General features: G+C 39.3%; 1 protein-coding gene across 1 annotated transcript in view; it reads left to right on the forward strand.

Moving 5' to 3' along the window:
- ELF8 (binding protein) overlaps nucleotides 1-2,776 on the forward strand; it is an 87,508-nt gene extending 84,732 nt beyond the window's left edge. Inside the window, exons 23-24 of the mRNA XM_086815661.1 lie at nucleotides 1,305-1,565; nucleotides 1,899-2,776. Of these exons, the coding sequence (XP_086671787.1) occupies nucleotides 1,305-1,565; nucleotides 1,899-2,144 (507 nt within the window). The 3' untranslated portion in view covers nucleotides 2,145-2,776. The remainder of the gene's footprint in view (nucleotides 1-1,304; nucleotides 1,566-1,898) is intronic.
- Nucleotides 2,777-22,373: the final 19,597 nt, after the last annotated feature.

The raw sequence follows: 22,373 nt of genomic DNA on the forward strand, positions 1-22,373 counted from the left end.
AAGACTGCCTAACTCGACACCCTGTCCTGGGCTATGCCAATTTCTAACACGATTGCGTGCCATCTGCCACCTAGTGGCTGTCTGGATAACATGAAGGGTTCATGGGAAAACTTGGTATGATCTCTTCACGGTTTTATAAAGCACTATCCACTCATGTGAAAGAGTAAGAGCATGCAATAAATTAGATTTCATCACAATTCGGCAAAAACTCAAAAAATGAAAGATTACTAATTAGGGGTTGTACCAAAAAGTACTTGAAAACGAGCATCACGACTTGGGGTCTGTGAAGTCAAGACTATTGAGCCATTTGTGGACCCACCAATGTGTGCGAATTCAGACTTGAATCCCACTTAACTAAAGCCTCCCGACAACACTTGACAACCCTATAAGTCAATATTAGGTAATTTGGGAAAAATCCCACATTTTGGGAATCAATTACTCCATATAGTTTTGGACATATCTTAAACATACTAACTCCAAATTTGTCAGAGATCATAGATTTAAATTCTACTCTTCAAGATCTTTCCGATGATATGTCACATGAGGGGGTTTTGACAAACTTTTGGACAAGTTCACCATGCTCCCATTTTTCAAATGGGAATGGGATTTTTCCCAAATTATCTAATATGGTGTTCTATGGTCATTGGTTGGTGAAGGCAGGGAGCACCCATCAACCTTGGGCCCAACACTATCCTCCCCAGGGGATCGTGAATAACGCGCTCCTGTTTAACTTCCAGCCTTACTAGCCATCCCGGTGACTTCACTTGCTGAAAGTCATCATCACCGACCAACTCCATGTCGTTACTGCCAGATGACTCTACAGAGTTACTGCCCCACCAACTCCTCATGCGGCTTAAGTTTCCTAGACTCATATGCAACTGGTCACCCTTCTTAAGTTAGCACGACTCCAATTGTAAATCCACTGCTGGCCGGGCCGGGCACATGAAATTGTGTGCTAACTTGGAGAAAAGCAGTGACAAAAAGGTAACAGGTTATGGGCCGGAAAGAAGTGAAAGGTTAAAGAAACGCTTTTAGGGTGGATGAGAGGACTAAAGTGAAGTTTGAAGCTTTGGGAGGCCAAGAGCTTGGAGATGGTGTTCTCCCTATAGCATCGCCAGCACTGCCATTGGCTGCCACCAGTACCACCACTTGCCGCCATCAACCACTGTTGCAGAGCTGTAGCCCAGGGAATTTGCATAGCACAGTCCTTGAATCTTTGGCTCCTTGAATCTTTGGCCCCTCGATGTCTGTCCAAAATTTGTGTAATGCTTCATAATTGTCTGATTCTGTCCATGTTGTTTCAGGAGACTTGGAGGATAAAGAGCCGTGACAAGTTTCAAGTTGATGAGAATGAGGAAGATGGTGTATCTGAGAAAAAGAAGGAAAAGAAGAAGAGAAAAAGAGAGAAAAAGCAGAAAGGTCATTCAGAAGATAAAGAGAAGGAGCTTGAGGATGATGGAAACTTCATGCATGAGTCATCAGATGATGAGAATGCTGGTGCCCAAAATGCAATTGCTGCTGCTGGATTGGAAGACACTGATGATGAGGATGGTCACAATGATGTGGTAAATTTTCTATTGCCATTAGAAGCCTAGTAGAACGCTGGGCCACTTGCATATTTACTCCATTTTTGTATGAAAAGGATTTTGCTTTAGCCATTTTCTTGGTAAAGGGATAATAACACCATGCCTAACTTTTTTTGGGGGGAAAGGGAGTGGGTGGTGGTTTGTAACATGCCTTGTGTAAAATTTCAAGTCAAGACTATTTATATTCCTAACAAACTCATGGATTTATGTTCCCTCTTCAATCAAGAAGCCCTATAAAAACCCTCTTTCGTTTTGGACTGTTGGGTTATTTCACCTTTGTCAAGTGACTTCTTGGAGGAAATTTTTTTGTAGGCTGCACAGGATGCACCATCTGCTAAGAAAGCTAGAAAGAAGCAGGCTTTGTCCGATTCCGACGAGGAAGAGGATGCGCCTGCTGCCAGGTCAGATTTAGATAAAGTACCTGACGAAGCCGAGGAGGCTTTTGGAGGCAGTGACGGTGAAATCGGGGAGAGTCAGGCCCCTGAAACTTACAGCAGTGATAAATCAAATGAAGAACCGGAAGGGAAAAGAGGAGCCTTTGATTCTGACAGTGAGTAATGGAAGAATGGCCTGCGCAATGTTTTTGTATACCAGCTTTGCCTGTTAACTCGATTTTTGCTCTCATGTGATTGCATGCTGGGAGATCAGTAATAGATGGAGAAGGGATTCCAAATTGACATCTCATGGAAGCTATAGAAGGGAAACATTTCATAATGTATACAAGGAGAGTCGATAAATCATGAATGGTTGATGTTGCTTGAAGTGATGAGGTGACTCAGACAAGGGTTTCTCTTTTTGTGTTAAGGCAGTGTTCTCAGAGGCTCAGCAGCTTGGGTAGTGAGTTCTGTGGCCATACATCTATTGTTATCGTGCTGTTGTAATCCCAATCAAGGCTTTTGATGTGCAACTTTGATGCCATAATCAACATACCCTAGTTATCTGACTCACCAATATCCATTGCTGATATGACATATACATGATCATACAGGTAAAAGCTTGACTCTTGTAATTTTAGATAGAAAGCCCAAGAAGTGACACATACGGGGGAAGCAATCAGAAGACGAAATCTTTATGAAAATGTGTTTTGATCAAGGCTCAGTGCCAAATTGCCACTAATTGTGTGGCGTCTCTTGCAAAATATGTAAAACATTTGGAAGTTTGTAATAAATTGATATCGTTTTGTTTTGTTTTGTTTTGTTGTTTTTTTTGGGGTTCTTAAACATGGGCCTTTTGTTTGTACTTCGACTGCTCTGCTATTAAGACCACTTAGTATGCCCAAGAGACACATTCTTTACTATTCTGTATCATCCATATCGGCCCCTTCCATGGTACATACAACCCAGACTTTTCCATGTGCGCCCTCCATGGGAAAAAGCATAATGTTGTGATTTGATGACAATGTTATTCATTGTTTCTGCCCTCATAAACTCCTCTTGCTTTGATTCTCAAATCACTGATATTGAAATGCCTCAATATAAGCCGGTCTTGCTTTGTTTTGCCAGTTGCCGCTGTTAGAAGCTCCAAAAGTGGTCTGTTTCATAAGGAAAAACATCTTTCATCTCTTACTTCCAAATAAATGTATACTTGTATTATGGAGAGGTATATTGAACCTAGCCCCTAAAGCATCACACTGCTTTAAAGAATAGGTTCGTACAAAGGACCAATCAAATAAGAGTTTACTGATGATTTGATCATCTCTTTATTTCCCACACATGGTCTAGGTACTCATCTACATCAATTGTTTATCTTTGCAATTGCCACAACAATGTCTTGGTAACTTCCCCCTTCTATAATTATGCAAACAACCATGCAGTAGGCTAGACACTCTCAAGTTGCATCTGTTCATATTGTGATTTTCTTGAACTGGAAGCTTGTCAAATACTTGTGCTATGGCAAGCGAGGCACATTTGGTATACATATCTGTTGAAAATGTGTTGCCAACAATGTTGTCTCGTCAAGGTTATGTTATTTATGTTATTCATGTATGGGGAGTGTGAGAATGATGGAGCAAAGGTTAGGAAGATGTGTGAAATGTAAAAGGTGGAGAAGAGCCTAGAACTTGGACCAAAAGGGAGATTCTTGATGATGTAAGGGATGATGTAAGAGGGCAAGTGGAGGATAGCTAGCAAGTGGCTGCAAATGGTTGTATGTAAGCTCATTTCATCAATGCAAGTTGTGAGTTCTTGATTAGTATTGATTTGTACTTAATCATAGTGATTAGTATTAATCTTTTCTCTAACAATGCCTTTCTTCATCTTCTACCCACCATAGCTCTTGTTTGCATGCTCACATATCTCTTGATTAAACCATGCAAATTTCAACTTGGTATCAGAGCCAGGTTCATCATTTCATCCTCAACATTCAGCATTAGTACCAATTAATGGTTTCATGAGGCATAATTAAGCTTTTAATCATGTTTAGGCAACCCTATGCATTGCATAAAACTATAGCCAGACTTGAATTACTTGGCATTTCCCATTCTCCCAAACATTTGGCCCAAGCTCTTAGGGGCAACTAGGGCACTCCAATGCGCATCTTTGGAAAAGATGAATTAGGTAGAATCAACACCAACAAGGAGAAATCACAAGAGCAGCCGACACTATTTTTTTGGGAAAAATATCACCTTGTGTTGTCAACGAATTGAGATTCACTAATTTCTTCTGGCCCTCGAGGTTTTGAGGCATGCTCTATAACCCTATCAAAGCATATTTGAGAAAGAATGTGTCCATGGTGAGATCCAGATCTTTTTATGAGCTTTCATTCAAGTTTTACTAATCCTTAATTAAAAGGATTGATTATCATTAGTAGGCTAAAATCTCTATCATTTGTTGCTATTTCACCTACTTAAATCACTTGCCTCAATTATGAGTGCATCAATCTAAATTGCTTATCCAAAAGCTACTTACATTTTTTCTTGAGAAGTAGTGAGTAATTAGCACTCTTAACATGCTTAACACTGAAGAGTGAGCTAAACCTCCTCTCAAATCTTTGTAAGAGAGCACACACTGCCAAGGAATACCTAAAACTCTTGGTAAGACCCTCCTATTAGCACTTACAGGTCAAACTTTAGTAGAAAGTTTTTGCGGGGAAGAATTCCACACATGACAAACAAAGACCATGATGTACATGCTGATGCAAAAGGAGTTGTGGGGAGTTGTGAACGTTGATGAACCAATGGAAGGGAGTGATGTTGAAGGCAAAGTATATATGAATAAGGATAGAAAAGCCATTGCCATCATTGTATTAAGCCTTGGAAATAATATCAGTCAATCACATTAGCAACAAAGAGCATGCCTAAGAAGCTTGGGATGAGCTAGAGAAAGTGTTTGGGTTAGGGCTAAAAATTCAAAAATAAATCTGAAAATTCAATACTTTGGACTTGGATATGGAGCTCAAGGACTCATTTGTGAGCATGTTAGTAAGATAAAGAGTATTATGATGTAGCTTGCAGGTATCAAGGCATCCGTGAATGAGCAAAATGCAATAGTGGTCTTAATCAAAAGCATGCTTCAAGAGTTTTTTCGGTGGTAACAACTCTTACTAATCTCACTCTTAAAGGTGTTGAATCCTCTTTGTTTAAAGAGAAAAAGAAGCTTTAAGATGCACAACAAAGCTCAACAAGTAGCAGCAGCAGGAAGATTGCTTTCTTTATTAACAAGTCTAATGTCAAATATAACCATTGTGGAAGGATAGGGCATGTAATGACCCAATGTCATCATTGGAAGGTGTTTGAATCCTCTTTGTTTGAAGAGAATAAGAAGCTAAAAGGTACACAGCAAGGAGACTACTTTCTTCATTAACAAATCCAATGTCAAATGGAACCATTGTGAAAGGATGGGGCATGTAATGGCCCAATGTTGCCATTGGAACAAGCCCAAGCTTGTGTGTGATACATGTGGCAAGGTAGGTATCTTGAGAAAAATTGTTGATCAAAGGAGAAGTGCAATCAAATGTAATGATAGAAGCAACTCTTGATCTCCAAAAAAACATCTTTTCTAGACGTGCTGATGTCTATGATAGTGTTCTATGTTCATATTATGTCTCATGTCATATTGATGTAATCACCTCTAGCCACCGATGACGTAGGCTAAGTGATATTTTTTCGATGGTAACAACTCTTACTAATCTCACTCTTAAAGGTGTTGAATCCTCTTTGTTTGAAGAGAATAAGAAACTAAAAGATACACAACAAAGCTCAACAAGCAACAGGAAGACTGCTTTCTTTATTAACAAGTCCAATGTCAAATGTAACCATTGTGGAAGGATAGGACACGCAATGACCCAATGTCATCATCGAAAGGTGTTTGAATCCTCTTTGTTTGAAGAGAATAAGAAGCTAAAAGGTACACAGCAAGGAGACTACTTTCTTCATTAATAAATCCAATGTCAAATGGAACCATTGTGAAAAGATGGGCATGTAATGACCCAATGTCGCCATCGGAACAAGCCCAAGCTTGTATGTGATACATGTGGCAAGGTAGGTACCTTGAGAAAAATTGTTGATCAAAGAAGAAGCGCAATCAAATGTAATGATAGAAGCAACTCTTGATCTCCAAAAGAACATCTTTTCTAGACGTGTTGATGTCTATGATTATGTTCTATGTTCATATTATGTCTCATGTCATATTGATGGAATCACCTCTAGCCACCGATAACATAGGCTAAGTGATGTTTTTTCGATAGTAACACTAATCTCACTCTTAAAGGTGTTGAATCCTCTTTGTTTGAAGAGAATAAGAACCTAAAAGATGCACAACAAAGCTCAACAACAGCAAGAAGACTACTTTCTTTATGAACAAGTCCAATGTCAAATGTAACCATTGTGGAAGGATAGGACACGTAATGACCCAATGTCGTCATCGAAAGGTGTTTGAATCCTCTTTGTTTGAAGAGAATAAGAAGCTAAAAGGTACACAGCAAGGAGACTACTTTCTTCATTAATAAATCCAATGTCAAATGGAACCATTGTGAAGAGATGGGCATGTAATGACCCAATGTCGCCATCGGACAAGCCCAAGCTTGTATGTGATACATGGGGCAAGGTAGGTACCTTGAGAAAAATTGTTGATCAAAGAAGAAGCGCAATCAACTGTAATTATAGAAGCAACTCTTGATCTCCAAAAGAACATCTTTTCTAGACATGCTGATGTTTATGATTATATTCTATGTTTATATTATATCTCATGTCATATTGATGTAATCACCTCTAGCCACCGATGACGTAGGCTAAGTGATGCGTGTCTTTATGAAGGTGAGGTAAAGATGTTGTGTGATGTTATGTATGTTACATCCTTAGCTTGGGATGAGACCCATCTGGGCACCAAGGAGGGGTGTTGAAAATGTGGTGCCAACCATGTTGTCATGTTAAGGTTGTGTTATTCATGTATGGGGAGTGTATGTACCTTGGGAGAATGATGGAGAAAAGGTTAGGAAGAGTGGTGAAATGTAAAAGGAGCACTTGGTCAATAAGGAAGAATCTTGATGATGTGAGAGGACAAGTGGAGGATAGATAGCAAGTGGCTACAAGTAGTTGTATGCAAGCTCATTCATTAATGCAAGTTGTGAGTTCTTGATTAGTATTGATTTACACCTTAATCATAGTGATTAGCATTAATCTGGTCTCTAGCAATGCCTTTCTTCATCTTCTACCCACCATAGCTTTTATTTACAATGCTCACACATCTCTTGGTCAAATCATGCAAATTTCAACTTATATCGACCAAGGTATTGCCAACAACAATATCTCTTTCCAACAAGCCTTGTATTTCAATCTCAGTGTGTATTTCTTGGCCCTTGTCTATGGCTCCTATGCTGCACAAGCTTTTAAGCTTCAAACAAGCTCAAAAGATACCCTTGGATCCGTTTAAAACGTTTGAGTACTTCCTCATTGTGTCCATGTTCAACATATCTAGCTATTAGTGCAGTCCACAAGACAACATTTCAAACTGGAAGCTTGTCAAACACTTGTTGCACTATGGCAAGGAACGACATTTGGCATACATATCAACCAAGATGTTGCCAACATCATCTCTTTTAAGCAACCCTTGTCTTTCAGTTTTAGCATGTATTTTTTGGCCCTCAATAGTGGTTCCTATGCTGGCACAAGCTTTTAAGCTGCAAACAAATGTGAGAACATCCGGGGAAACACCCTCAAGTTGCAACTGCTCAAAACACTTGACTACTTCCTCACCATGCCCATATTCTGCATATCTTGAGATTAGTGCGGTCCTCCACGAGACCACATCAATAACTAGAACCTTGTCAAACACTTGCTGTGCTTAGGCAAGTGAGCTGCATTGGGTCTCTATGATCTTTCAGCTTAGCATGAGACTTAAATAAGGCCACAAAGGTATGTCCACTGGGATGTACAAAATAATCCATTTGTATCTTTCAGCTTTTGTTGCAGCTTCCCACATTTGTTGATACAACTAGTTATGATGAAATTCCAAGACCACGCACTCGGAGACACCAACCCTTCAAAGAAGACCTTTTGAGCATCCTGCAAGCTTTCAACTTCCACCAACATTGAGACATTAAGATAGTTCCCAAGTGATGTATGAGCTTCCAGCCCACTTTAGGGCATGCAGTGCCCTAAGTCTCTCTCCTTCCTGCACATGTCCAAAATGCCTGCAAAGTCCTCAAGGGAAGGCTGGGATAGCACCCCTTTTTCTAAGAAAGGCGGTGCCTTCTGTAAGGTCAGCATTAGTCCTACTCTTCTTTCTTCTTCTTCCTCTTTTGCTTTGTGGTATTCCCTCTTGCATTAGCCTGTCCATTGAGAGCAACTCATGGGTATGTGTATGGTTGGAATCTGGCGTCCTTCACTGGAACCACAAACATGAGCTATAGCTGCTGCAAGAGCTCCAGCCCCTTGCTCTGACAGAAGCTTCTCAACTGAACGAAGAATAGATCATGTTCCTCCTCACGTCTGGATGAACACTTTGCAGCTTGGTGGCTACCTGTTCAGCCGATGACCTCAAGATATCTGCCCATTTTTCCATCTCTGAAAGATTTGAGTGTCCTCTCTCTAATTTGAGCCTGCCATGTAAGGGCTCACAACCAAGTGTCTGACCTAAGGACATGGCAACATCGTCAGCATCTCCCTATGTCTGAGTGAACACAATAGACTTGCAACCCTCGCCACATTTAAATCAAATCACAGCATGGAAGTGGATTAGCTTAATGCGCTGCAGATTAATTCAAACGCAGGAGAAACGAGCTTTTGAGCGCAATGGCTATTGCGATGGCATCTCACAGAAATCCGACTTCTCTCTCCACATTCTGAAGCTTTCTGCAGAGTTGACACCATAGCCATAGACATAGACAAGGATAGGGTTTCCTGACAAGTACTTTATTAAAAAACACATATTTTCACAACTTTTATTGCAGGTGTATATATTCACAACTGTTTTTATTTTTTTTCGACTTTGCTACATCATCAGACACTTGTTCTAGTGGTTGATGGGAGTAAGTAACCTAGAGGTACTAGTAGGTTCGACATAAGTAGCCTTTGCTACATCATCGGGCGCTTGTTCTAGTGGTTGATGGGAGTAAGTAACCTAGAGGTACTAGGTTCGACATAAGTAGTCTAGAGGTACCAGGTTCGATCCCCAGCTAGACACCCGTTACCTTGCCCTCGCTTTGTAGAGGATGAGGGGTCCCCACTGAGTACTTTATTCACAAATTTTATTGTAGGTGTATATATTCACAAATTTTATTGTAGGTGTATTGATTAAATGCTACTGATGTGGCATTTAATTAATACAACCTTAGTACATGAGTTCCCCCCTCCCTCTCCTCCTTCTCTCTCTTAGTTAAATGCCCTTTGAGGCCTTTTATAGAGAATTGTGAGACTTTAAATAGAAAGGATATGGGTGAATGCATGAGAATAGAAAGCATATGGGGGGTCATCATTTCATTGCCTTAAATAGAGAGGATATGGAAGGGTGAATGCATGCAAATAGAAAGTATGTGGAGGGTCATCATTTCATTGCCTTTTTCAAGCATTACTGATTACATACTAAAATGAAACCTTAGAAAAACACTCGAGATGCAAAAAACATTTTGGTATCATATTCAAGGACACATAAGATTCAATGTGTTGCATGTCAACAAAAATCATAGTGTGATGTTATACAAATCAATAATACAAGTCAACAACCTGCACGCATGTGTATAAATCGATGTGTCTTTTTGTATGGGTGTCTATTTTCTAATGTATAAAAGAAAATATAATTTTAATACCTTTTATTTTTACATAATGTACACGTACATAGTACATATATGAGTGTGCATGTGAGAGTATATACACATGTCCATATTTTCTAATGTATCAAAATAGATACTATTTTTACATTATAAGTAAGTATATATGCACATGTGTATACATTATGGGAGCAAATTCAAATAATTGATCGTAAAAACATTAAATATCAAGCATAAATAGAATAAACAATTGCTCAAGACACAAGATTGGGTCCAATTTTTCTCGGAGCCCATGCTTCCTCTTGGTGTACTTAAATATATTTCTTGAGATAGCCTTTAGAGCTCAAAATAGTGTGCTTTACAAATATGTCGACTTCTTCAAGAATAGCTTTACTTCAAAAATAGCTTGCTGCAAGCTAAACTACTTCAAAAATAGATGTAAGTCTATAAGCATACAAATATGTGCATATCTTGTAAAATCAAATATACACAAGGGAGCTTTCACATGTCCCAAATAATATATACATCATAAATAAATATGGATGGCCCCCAAAATAAATTAATGGCACTTGTTGTCATAAAATCGAATATTATTTGTTGACATTCAAAATTGATAATCTCAAAATATTCTATCAGCTCGCTGTCATTATCTAATCCAATGATTTGTACTTACATCAACTAAGCCAATCAATTAATAAATTAATTGCTAAAAAATACAAACAACCATATGAAACTCATAACATCAAGACAATGCAACCAATATATCCACACATGTACGGATTCACCCGCGTACGCGTACAGTAAGCTACGATCATGCCCGAATTTAAAAAGGTGTCCCAATCTAAAGCTATATAGGAGAATTCAAATACGTGGAAATATATATTCCATGAATTAACTCCAATTCATAAATTATAAAAAATGTAAGAATATATATTCCATAAATTTACTCCTCTCATAACATGCCCTAGAGGCTAGGAGTGACAAGCACTTGTTCTTAGTTATTATAAAATTATAAATAACCAATATCTTGCTCCTTAGTACACAAATTGAGAAGGCTTTTCCCAAGTTCAACAACTTCTAAAGCAAACCAAAATTTCCTTGGTCAAGAAATGTTTTAAACCCTTGTTCACTTGATCTTAGAACCCTTGTTCAACATTAGCTAACCTTTGTTTTATAGATTGAGGCTCAAACCCCAGCTCAAAAGCAAGTTTTCAAGAAAAAATACTAACCATTTTCATAACCCAACAACTTGGCAAGACGGAAAATTGTTTAGGGCTCAACGATGGTGGCTCAAACTCGAGTCCGAAAGGTTTTCTTTGCCTAATACACATAGCTCCCAGCTGTGTCTAATACACACAGCTTCATCTCCAAGATTCGCCTGATAATTTTGCAACTCCTAGCTTTATCTGATACAATATCTCCCAACTCGCACACACACAACATAGCTCCACCTAATACACACAATACTCCTTATATCTAATACAACTATGTGCACACACAATCTAGCATGTGTGCCACAGACCCACACCTAGCTACGCACATCATCCAACTCTTGGTGCTTGTTGAGAGGACACACATGCAGATCTTCGTCACCCTCTCTCTCTCTCTCTCCCTCTCTCTCTCGTACACACAAGGGATTGGTGATCATAAGGAATTTTTCTTGTAGGAATTGTGAGGAGTAATGTTTACAAAGCAAGGTCCCTCCTTGGAGGGGGTAGGTGACGGCTTCCATAGTTGGAAACATGGACTGCTCCCTCTTGCAAGCCTTTGCCATGATATCTACCAACAGCTGTATTCCCCTTGTATTCTCCTCTTTACACTACCATTGCTAATTCCCTTTTGCTACCAACAGTTGCATCCCTTTGTCTTCTCCTCCTTGCATTGCCATTGCTAATTCCCTTTTGCATTCACATTATTACCCTATTAGAATTAGTCACACCGCATTGTATAATACTTTCTCGCATTGTATTTTAGGAAGTATAATAAAAAATCTCTCTCTCTCTCTCTCTCTCTCTCTCTCTCTCTCTCTCTCTCTCTCTCTCTCTCTCTCTCTCTCTCTCTCTCTCTCTCTCTCTCTCTATCTCTAAAACACACACACAAGCACACATGGGATTAGTGATGGGGAGATTTTGAAGGAATTAGTGATGGGGTGTTTTTTTGAAATCCACATAGAGGTACCTTGAAAGGGACTTTGTGAAGCCCCAGTTAGTGCAAAACGTGGTAAAGGTGCGAATGAGGAAAAATTATTCTCTCTCTCTTTAGTGCATCAACTTCATGAGGAGGTGACACTATCTTGGGCTTCATCTCACTGTAATGTTACCTGTAAATCTTCAAGTTGAAGTCCTCCTAATAAGTGATGTTTTGTTCATCACTATCAACTATCTAGGCTTGAACTTCATTTTGAGCCTTGGTTTGGACTTACCATCAAGAGACTAAGGCTTGAACTTTAATTTGCGCCTTGGGACTTGGCCTTTTGAGTTTGAGCCTCAAACTTAAGTTGAGCCTTGCTTGGGACTTGTTGGCCTCCAGAGATTGAGGGTCAAGGCTCAAACTTAAGTTTGAGTCTCACTCAAGAAATAGCCTCGAGAGACTGGGTATCAAACTTAAATTTGAGCCTCACTTGGGACTTGGCCTGAGTTAGGAAATAGCCTCTAGAGATTGAGGCTCAAACTTAAGTTTGAGCCTTCCTTATGACTTGGCCTCAAGGGATTAGGGCTCAAACTTAAAATTTGAGCCTCACTTGGGAATTATCCTCAATAGATTGAGGCTCAAACTTAAGTTAGAGCCTTGCCTAGAGCTTAGTCTCACAAAATTGAGGCTTAAACTTAAGTTTGAGTCTTGCTTGGGACTTGGCCTCCAGAGATTGAGACTCAAACTTAAGTTTGTTCTTTGCCTAGGACTTAGCCTCAAGAGATTGGGGCTCAAAATTAACATTAAACCTCAAGAGTTCACACAAATTTGCCTTACAAGATACTTAAGGTATTAGTTCCAAAATGACTTGTCTTTTTTGTAGCACAAGCTTTCTAGGACTAAAAGATGGTATCCAATCTAACTACCTTGACATATAAGCACAAATAAGCTTTAAGAGTGAAGAAACATACAATCTTTAAAAGTGATAATATAGTGTGCTTCTAATTGCAATATGCTTACAAACATTGACAAAAAAATCCAACGTTATCAACATTAACTAGAAAAATTTATCATAAACTCCAAAAGGCTTTTTCATCACATTTGGGTATAGAAATAAAGTATTTTTTGAAACTTAAAAAAAAACAAGTGCCAAAATTCCTAAATCGGCATTATAAGACAAGTAAGGAGAAGATTAATCCATGAAAGGTACATCATTAAACCAAAAGCGTATGAAGTTTTTATATGGATAGATAATAACATACCTTATACTTATTCATTAGAAAAGTCACATCCATGGCAAGAAGTTTATTGCTTCCATATTTGTTGAGCATGTGGAGTTGCTAGACTATCTAAATGCCTAGAATTAATTTTTTCTCTTTGGGTTTATCAAACTCTTGGTACATAAACGTGTTCTTATTGTTTTCTGGCACCTAATTGTGCACACTACAAGCATCATTTTGATAATAATGATTGAAAGGAAACAAACTCTAATTTTGAAGAAATATTTAAAATATCACGCAACTTAAGGAAGGCATCTCATTCTAACTGTTTGGTGGGATCTTGTATTGCTTGACCTTGCACTACATTAATATGATGTAAGACTTGTTGTGGTGTTAAGCCATTATGCAACAAATTACAAATCCATCTCCTCATTTCACCGAACAACCAAGGAGCAATTGAGACATTGCTACCATTTGTATCAACATGCTTCCATGAACATAATTAATAAGAGCTATTGTCGGCCATAAATAAAGGCGAGATATGACAAAGTGACACCACTAGCAAACCAACCAAATGGGTCCCATTACTTACATTGGGTCACTTTTTATTCCCCTTGTATTATAGGTACTCAATTTATTGCGGCAATCCATTGGTCCAAATGCACAACAATAACTCTAAAATAACCAACACGACATTTTCATAGCATGTGGTAGATATTAAGAAACACACACAATCCTTGAAAATAAATTTAAAAATAGGGAAGACTCATCCCATGGGTCAAGACATTCTTGCAAATGAGTGTGACACAACCGCTAGGACCAATATTTGTAGAGAATGCAACATAAGCTCACACCACATCGATTGATATCTCTAGAGCTCCTCCAAGAAGATGACGACCAAGATTATGAGCTCCTTCTAGATCCTGCCCCAACAGATTCACATTTTAGAAATTATGGACAGTGCTCTTCCATGGAAGTTTGGGACAAGGTTTTCACAATTGGATGGCGCCAAAAAATCACATGCTTGTTCATGCTCCACCATGCATTTGAAATAGAACCAATGGTGGAACCAGCTTACCTTGATCTCGACCTAGAAAGACCGCCTAGCTATGTGGCCCGACTTGGTTGACACCACTAAGGCTAGCCACAACGTGTTGTCTTTGTTGGAGACGTGGAACTCCACCCACCCCTCCCAGCATCCGCAAAAAGCCATTACCATGGTAAATAATTCCTAATCTATGACCGTCAATTGTTTTAATGCGGAGTTTCTCATTGAACCTAAGCCTACATCGTGCAAGTTATGTAACCCTTGCATGTACATTAAAAAAAGAGAGCATCATCCTCAGGAGGGGATGGATTGCGACCACAGATTGCATCATCAACTAGCAAAGAAGGACCCACAACATCGCTCAAGCTCCCCTTTGGAATAGTTATTATACCCTTGGTGGATGAGGGCACCTTGAATCTATCAAATCCCAAGCCTCATCCTCCACTTACGACGAGAGACACCACTTATGATAAACCTTAAACACTACATAATACTCTCACCTTGTCGAATGTTCGCCACCCCCTCAAACCATTATGGAGATCCTAAACCTCACTGTGGTGAAGACAAAGACCACTCCCAAATGTCAATCTTAAAAGGAGTGGGTACCCAAGAGTACCTGATTGGACTAGTAGACAAGATCATTCCTTCTCTAAACTTAAGAAAGCATTGACCCATGCACCAGCTCTTACACTACCAAACTTTTAAAACGACCATTCTTTGTTGTAGTTACTAATGCTAGTGGACAAGGCTTTGGTGTTGTTCTTATGCAAAATGGACATCCCATTGCTTATGAAAGTCGTCAGCTCAAACCAGTAGAAAGAAATTATAGTACATATGACAAAGAATTAGTTGTTGTTGTGCATGCTTTAAGACTTTGGAAACATTATTTAATGGGATTTGAATTCTTAATCAAGATAGACCAGCAAAGCATTCGTCATTTTGTTGACCCATCCATTGATCTCTGATCGACATATCAAATGGGCTTCATTTATCCAGAGTTTTCAACCCATGATTCAATATCAACCATGCAAAGAAAATTTTGTGGGGCAGATACTTTAAATAGACGTCCTAGTGTTCACAACATTTCTGTTATTCAAAATGAACCATTGAGTCCTATGATGATACTACAGACCCAAATTTTGTTGACATTTGGATTAAAATGAGAGACAATAATTGGAAACGTATTGGTGATTATTCATGCCATGATGGTTATCTTTTCTTCCAAAAGAGATTGTGTATTACACAACCTTTTAAACAATTCATATTGGAGGAAATGCATTAACCACCATATATGGGTCATCGAGAAATTTCAGCTACTCTACAATTAGTCTCTAGGGAATTCTTTTGGTCATATCTTAAACAAGATGTAGCAAAATTTGTGGCTGAATGTTCTGTTCGTCAGAAAATTAAAAGCTACAAAGGTAAGACCCAAGGACTTCTTACTCCTCTACCAATCCCTAATGATACTTGGGAACAAATATCTATGGACTTTATTACAGGTTTGCCTACTACATTGAGTCATAATGATAAGATTTGGACTATAGTTAACTGTTTAAGTAAGCAAGCATATTTCTTACCTTGTAAGAAAACTTTGACTTCTCCAGTGAGCCGCGATTATATTTATCAAACAAATCTTTATACATCACGGATTGCCAAAAGTCATTGTTTCTGACAGAGACTCGAGATCACTCTTTTCTCCAACTTAGGCACTAAAGTAGATTTTTCCACAGCTTTCCATCTAGAAATGAATGGACAAACTGAGGTTACTAATAGTACTATCTTGGATCTACTCAGATCCTATGTTGCCCAACAACCTAATTCATGGAATAAGTACATTCATCTTCTCCAATTTGCTTACAATAACACTCCTTATTCGGCTACTACTTGAGCACCTTTAGAAATTGTGTATGGAAAACCTTTGCCTATTCCGACAACTAGACTTTCCCACAAAATCGAAGCTGTTGCTGATGATGATGATGATCAATTCACTATCGATTTTAGTAGTATTATGAATGATGTAAAATATTCTATTGCTCATGCTCAAGAAAAATATGTTAAGAAAGCAAACAGTAAACGTAAAGCAATATCTTTTGAAATTAGAGATTATGTACTTTTGAGAATTGAAAAGCGTCGACTTAAGAGTGTTGATAAATTCCTAGGTGTTAAGCTTGCCCCAAGATTTTATGGACCTTTTAAGGTCATTCACAAAATTAATGATGTTGCATATAAAGTTGAATTTCCTTCTCATTGGCAAATTCATAACTCATTTCATGTTAGTTTGTTAAAACCTTTCAAGGGATCACTTCCCACTCATCAAGTATATGAAGAACCACCTCTTATTGAGGGTGAGGAAGAAGTTTTACTTCTAGAAACTATCATTGACCATCAGATTACATCAACTCGAATTGGAAATAAATATAGCAAATATATAGTGACTTTCCAAAATCATCCTCGTGAAGACGTAAGATGGGTGCCTGAGAAATATTTTCGTGCTTTTCCTGAGATCCTCCATTCTTTTCAACAAACCGGAAATTGAGGGCAATTGTAAACTCAAACAAGAGGGACTGTTATGGGAATATATTTTAAGCCCTCTTAAAAATATTATTCTACTCTCTTAGATAATTTAGGGACGCTTGGATTATCTTTGCGTCAAGCCAAATCATGTTAATATCATGGGTAAGTCCATTATAAATATTAATACGTTTGGTGGATATTGGCGTATGTTTGGGGCCTCCAATGTTTGTTTCAGTTGGTTTGTATGGAGGAAGGGTGATTCTTGGGTTACTTACGCCTGGCAAACATGTGTGTGGTTATGGTTTGTATACTTATAGAATATTTGTTTCACCAATTTATTGTTGGTTATTTTATAGGTGAAGAGGATTCCGAAGATTGAGGAGAAATTGCATAAATTTTTGGCACACTATTTTTGTAAACAATCTTTGTATATACATGTGCTGGCTTGTGTACATTTGATTGAGTGGTTACCCTCCAATTAGTTAGAGCCGCGATTGATGATGTGTCATCACGTGATTGTTGATGTGGCTATCACACCGGCCATGATTCAAGAGGCGTAATTGGTGATGTGGCAATCACCACGTGCCGTGATTCCACAGAATGCAGAATCACGGTAGAGGAAAAATGTTGAATGGAGAGGATATCATTTAACTGAAGTCAAAACATGGCATGTTCTACAGACAAGCTCAGAGGCCCGTAGTTGGGCATGACTGAGGAAGTACATGCGTATGGCTCAAAGGATGATAAAAAACCAGCATGGCTCAGAGGGGCGATGCACATGATCAATGGCCTAAATCTAAGTATGGCTTTTGGACTTAACTCAAAGGCCATGGGAGCTCGTTACATTACCCCCCTAAAGAGAAAACCCCCTGAATAGAATCCATGTTGAAAAAGCACACTAGTACCCCACACAAATTATTTAGAAAATAAAAAAGATAAAAGGGCTTTAGAAAACCCAGTCATCCCACTATTTATCACTATCAAGAGATAATGTGTCAACAACAACTGCCATGGCATCATCTTCGGTTGTTGAGGGCTTTGGATCATCGTTTGAGTCAGTGTAAGAGGAAATGAGCATGTTGTTTTTCATGTTGCTTCCCCATCTTCCTGTAGTAGTTGTCAATTGTATGACTAAGCTTCTTACAATAGCTACATTTTTTGGGCTAATTTTTGCTGAAAAAGGCTCCCGTGGGTATGTCCATGTCATGCTTGTGCTTGTCTCCTTCCATAAATACAGCCACCATTTCTTCGTAAGATATTTCTCATGCTACCTTCAAGGCACGTGCAATCTCCCTAAATTTTTCCTCCTTGATTAGACTGTTAAAAAGGAGAATCTTCTTATCATCATTATCTGGAGGGCACTTTACAGTGGTAAGCTATTGAAAAAGAATGCTAAGGGCATCCAAGTGTTGTTTAAGGATATCTAGCCCTTGATATGTCATACTCTATAGCTGCATCTTGAGAAATATCTTGGAATTGTTTATATTACCACCAAAGGTTTCCTCAAGGCTAGTCCATACCTCTTTGGCAGTTTTGGTAAGGTCAACATGATGGAGCAGATTGTCGGAGAGACCAAGGCCTATGATCGCCAATGCACTCTCATTCTTTCCCCCGCAAGCCGCATGTCACGTGTTGGTTCATTATGCACTTTCTCAGGTTCTGCGGTGGTAATAGTCTTCCACACACCTTCATGCATGAGAAGAAGCTACATCTTTGTTTTCCACATATTGAACCCGGTGTGTGCCCGGAGAACTTCTCGATGGAGATGTCGTATTTGCTTAGTGTCGGCACATGAGTCAAGGTGGAAGCCACTTCTCTCCATTCTTGCTTATGCTTTAGAGTTAGCGGTGTCAAAGGCTTGGGTATCCACACCCACTTGGATTTTACAAAAGTCGAGGTGGAAGGCACTGCTGTCCATTCCTACTTAAGCTTTGGAGTTAGCGTCGGCAGAGGCTGAAAACCACTAAGCCTTCGATCCTAACAAACGGTATAGTGACCCTCCCTAGTTAAGAAGGCTAGAATCCCTTAACAAGTGATGACCTTTGGGAGGAAATGAGCCAATGAAATGCATATATAAGCAGAGGAACAATGGAACTCGTGGAAATAGGAGCCACCAACGGGCCCCCGAGCTCCAGATTCACAAATTAGCTATGTTAAAAGCGCCTTAAATTTTATGAAGAAGGTATTCCACTACCCCATCTTTAGTTGAGCCAGCTCCAGTGAAGGAGCGGGAGTAGGACTAGGAACCTCAAGGTTTTCTCCCACCATAAGAAGCGATCAAACCATGCCAGATGCCATAATGTTTCAAACATTTGGTGTCAATCCTAGGCTAGGTTTATCCCAAGCTAATCATGATCAAAAAATAGCCCAACAACCATAGTTATGGGTAATCAAAACATGTATCTTTTGCTATACCATGGGACAAATGTTCCATAGTACACATAATACTAAGCACACATAATGTAAGCAGGAGTCTCGCTCTCCACAAGAGCCCATTATATAAGCGCCTTTACCATGGAACCAAGTTCTAGTTCTTCTCACTTGAACGAGGAACAGGGAACTCGAGGAAGGGTAAAGAGCCAATTTTTAGGGCTACCTCATCGCACAAAGGGATCCACAAGGGTATTCCCAAAACGTGTTTTGGCAAAGGACAAGTGTCATTGGAAACTACCATCCCAACAATCCCATAGGGCAAGAGATCCTATATCTTGAAATAGAGGGTTTCATGTAACCACCTTCTTACGTTCTATTGTCACGTGAATATGTAAAAGACATGCTAAGAATGGTATTTGAAATGGGAGCGAGTTGTGATAAACATAACACCTAGAGGCTCAGAGTTAGGCAAAACCAAGCCAAACCACGTCTCAAAAGGATGATGATCAAACTTTATGAATCTAGAGATCCTATTCAATACCTAGAGAAGCTTGATCAAATTTGCAAGGCCATGGGATCCCACCAAGATCTCCTCATTCAAACTTTGCCTTCTTGAAGGCAAAGCAGGCAAGTGGGTTAAATATTTGAACCACATGAAAAGGCCAGCCTATGAGATCTTGAGACACACATTTATTGCGGATAGTGGAGCTAGATGGAGCCCAATCACAGAGATTTATAACCTCAAGTAGCGGGAGGGAGAAACGATGTAGGATTACATTGCTAGAACCAAGTATCTCCATATGTGATTTTTGCCCCTATGAGAGATTGGATGATCTATTGCTCATCAATCAATTTATGATTGATCTTAAGAGGAAGAGGCTTCACGACCATCTCTACAGATCTAGGCATTACATCAATTAATTTATGGTTAGTCTTAAGAGAAAGAGGCTTCAGGACCATCTCTAGAAGTCTAAGCACTACATCTTTGACGAGCATTGTTGCCTCAAGGAGGCAAAAGACATGGTAGATAGTCCACAAGACAAGGATGTAGATAGTCTATAAGACAAGTATGTAGAAGTCATCCACTCAAACCAAGAGATAGGGGATGCATCATCTAAAAATTCATCGGTCAAGGGTGCCCAACTAGAACTAGCTAGAGTCCTAGTTAACGACATAAGCATGGATGAGTTGGCAGAGAAATTGCTCAACTATTTAGGCCAACAGCAATGGACAGGGACAACCCCAAGGGCCAACATCCCTAGCTAGCACCTCAAGCAGGACACCTACATCTATTTCCATGAAGAGATAACTGCACCAGTACAATGGTTACACTCGTCATTTCCAATAGACTAAGAGAGTCCAGATTAGGAGAGCTATGAGTCATATGAGCAATATCATTCATATGTGTAGCTAGAGGAACCTCTATCCCCAATAGAGACTATGCCTCTCTATTTGAGGCCATGGTGTAACAAAGTGTGAGATATCTTAACTATATGGCACACATGCCCCACCGATGCAATGTTTCCATTGTAAGGACCCACACCATGTTGCTAAATGTCCTCATAAAACTATCACACCTAGTGCCTCAACTCTATCTTGAATCAAGTTCCAAATCCCAATGTCATTCCATACAGAGGCACATGTTATTGGTTTAGATTCAAACATGCTTTCAAGGATTTTTCCAAAACAGTGATAATCACCCTAGTGGAAGGAGCATCAACCATTTGACTTGTTAAGTGTAGAAGGTGGATTTATTCATATATTCCCCCTATTGCCATCACAAGGTGGAATTATTCATACAGTCTCCCTTATTGCCATCACAAGGCTCCAAACTAAGTCAAGGGCAACATTCCAAGGTGGACTTATTCATACAGTCCCCCTTATTGCCATCACAAAGCTCCAAACTAAGTCAAGGGCAACATTCCAAGGTGAACTTATTCATAGAGTCCCCCTTATTGCCATCACAAGGCTCCAAACTAAGTCAAGGGAAACATTCCAAGGTAACAAAGAAGAAAAAAAACTCAAGCTTTGACGTCAAGACCAGCAGCCCTAAGAGCTAGAGGTACAAGTCCTAAATGGTACAAAGCATAAACCCCTAAAAAGGCTAATGTACTAGAAGGTCCCAAGAAGAAGCCCTCAAAGAGTACATAGAAATGTAAGGCATGATCTATTGTCAAGGGTAATGATGTCATGACCAGAGCTAGAGGCACAAGCCCTAAAGGAGACTGTAGAGCAGCAACCCCTAAAAAGGCTAATGAACTAGAACTAGAGGTCTAGAATTAGAAGACCTTGAAGAGCACATAGAAACAAATTGCACGATCCATTTATCAAGGGCAATGACATCATGACCATTGAAATTGGTTTGGATGATAGCTCTTAAGCTACCTCCCTCGTGGAGACAATGACGAGCGATCTCCCATTCAAACCAAATGTGCCCAAAGAGAAGAATCCCATTGACTATGAAAACCTTCTAAAGAAACTCAAAGGGTATCCCAACCAACCCCATGTTGAAGAAAGAGCAAATAAAATAAGCCCAAGAGCTTGTAAGAAAGGTGCAGGCTAAACTAGAGCTAATACTTGAGCAAGTGGTTGAGTATGAACCATTGGCACCACTTGAAGATATCCATGACCCCATTATAGAGCCAATCATAGAACCAATGAGCTATGTGAGCACAAATATCAAACGAGGGACATAGTAAACATCGTAGTGTTCTTATCCCCAGAAGTCCGAGTCCCAATAATTTCTCTTTTTACAAGGAAATTCTAAACTTTGGAGAGACTTATGGACTGGATGATGGGAATTTAAGATCCCACACAGTTGAACCCAAACCTGAAGAGAAGGAGTATGAGTCGTACCAACCATAGTGAGTGCTCTCCCTTTCATACCCACGACAAAAGGACAGTCAAAAGTGCCCATAAACAAGTTGGGATACTACTTCGAAGGCGATGAGATGAACACCATGATACCTATCATTTATAAAGGCATGATGGCCTCCACAATCTTAGATGGTGGTGCACTACAGTTGACTATATTGTCATTTCTAAATATTAGTCTAGATCGGACACATCAAAGGTCCTTAGTGTCTCTAGTGCAAGTCTAAAAATGGTTTCATACACATTTTTTTCAAAAAAAAATCCTCTTTTTTTGTTGTTGTTAGGCTCACATATCCAGGTTCATGCCTGTAGACTCACATCTCCAGCCTCACGTATACATGTTCACGTTTATAGGCTCACATCTGTAGGTTCGTGTATGCTTGCATTCACGTATGCAGGTTCATGTGTCCAAGTTCATGTATTCAG

Source organism: Cibotium barometz, chromosome 21, assembly GCF_041138505.1.
Source record: "Cibotium barometz isolate CiBa-2024 chromosome 21, ASM4113850v1, whole genome shotgun sequence".
NCBI lineage: Eukaryota > Viridiplantae > Streptophyta > Polypodiopsida > Cyatheales > Cibotiaceae > Cibotium > Cibotium barometz.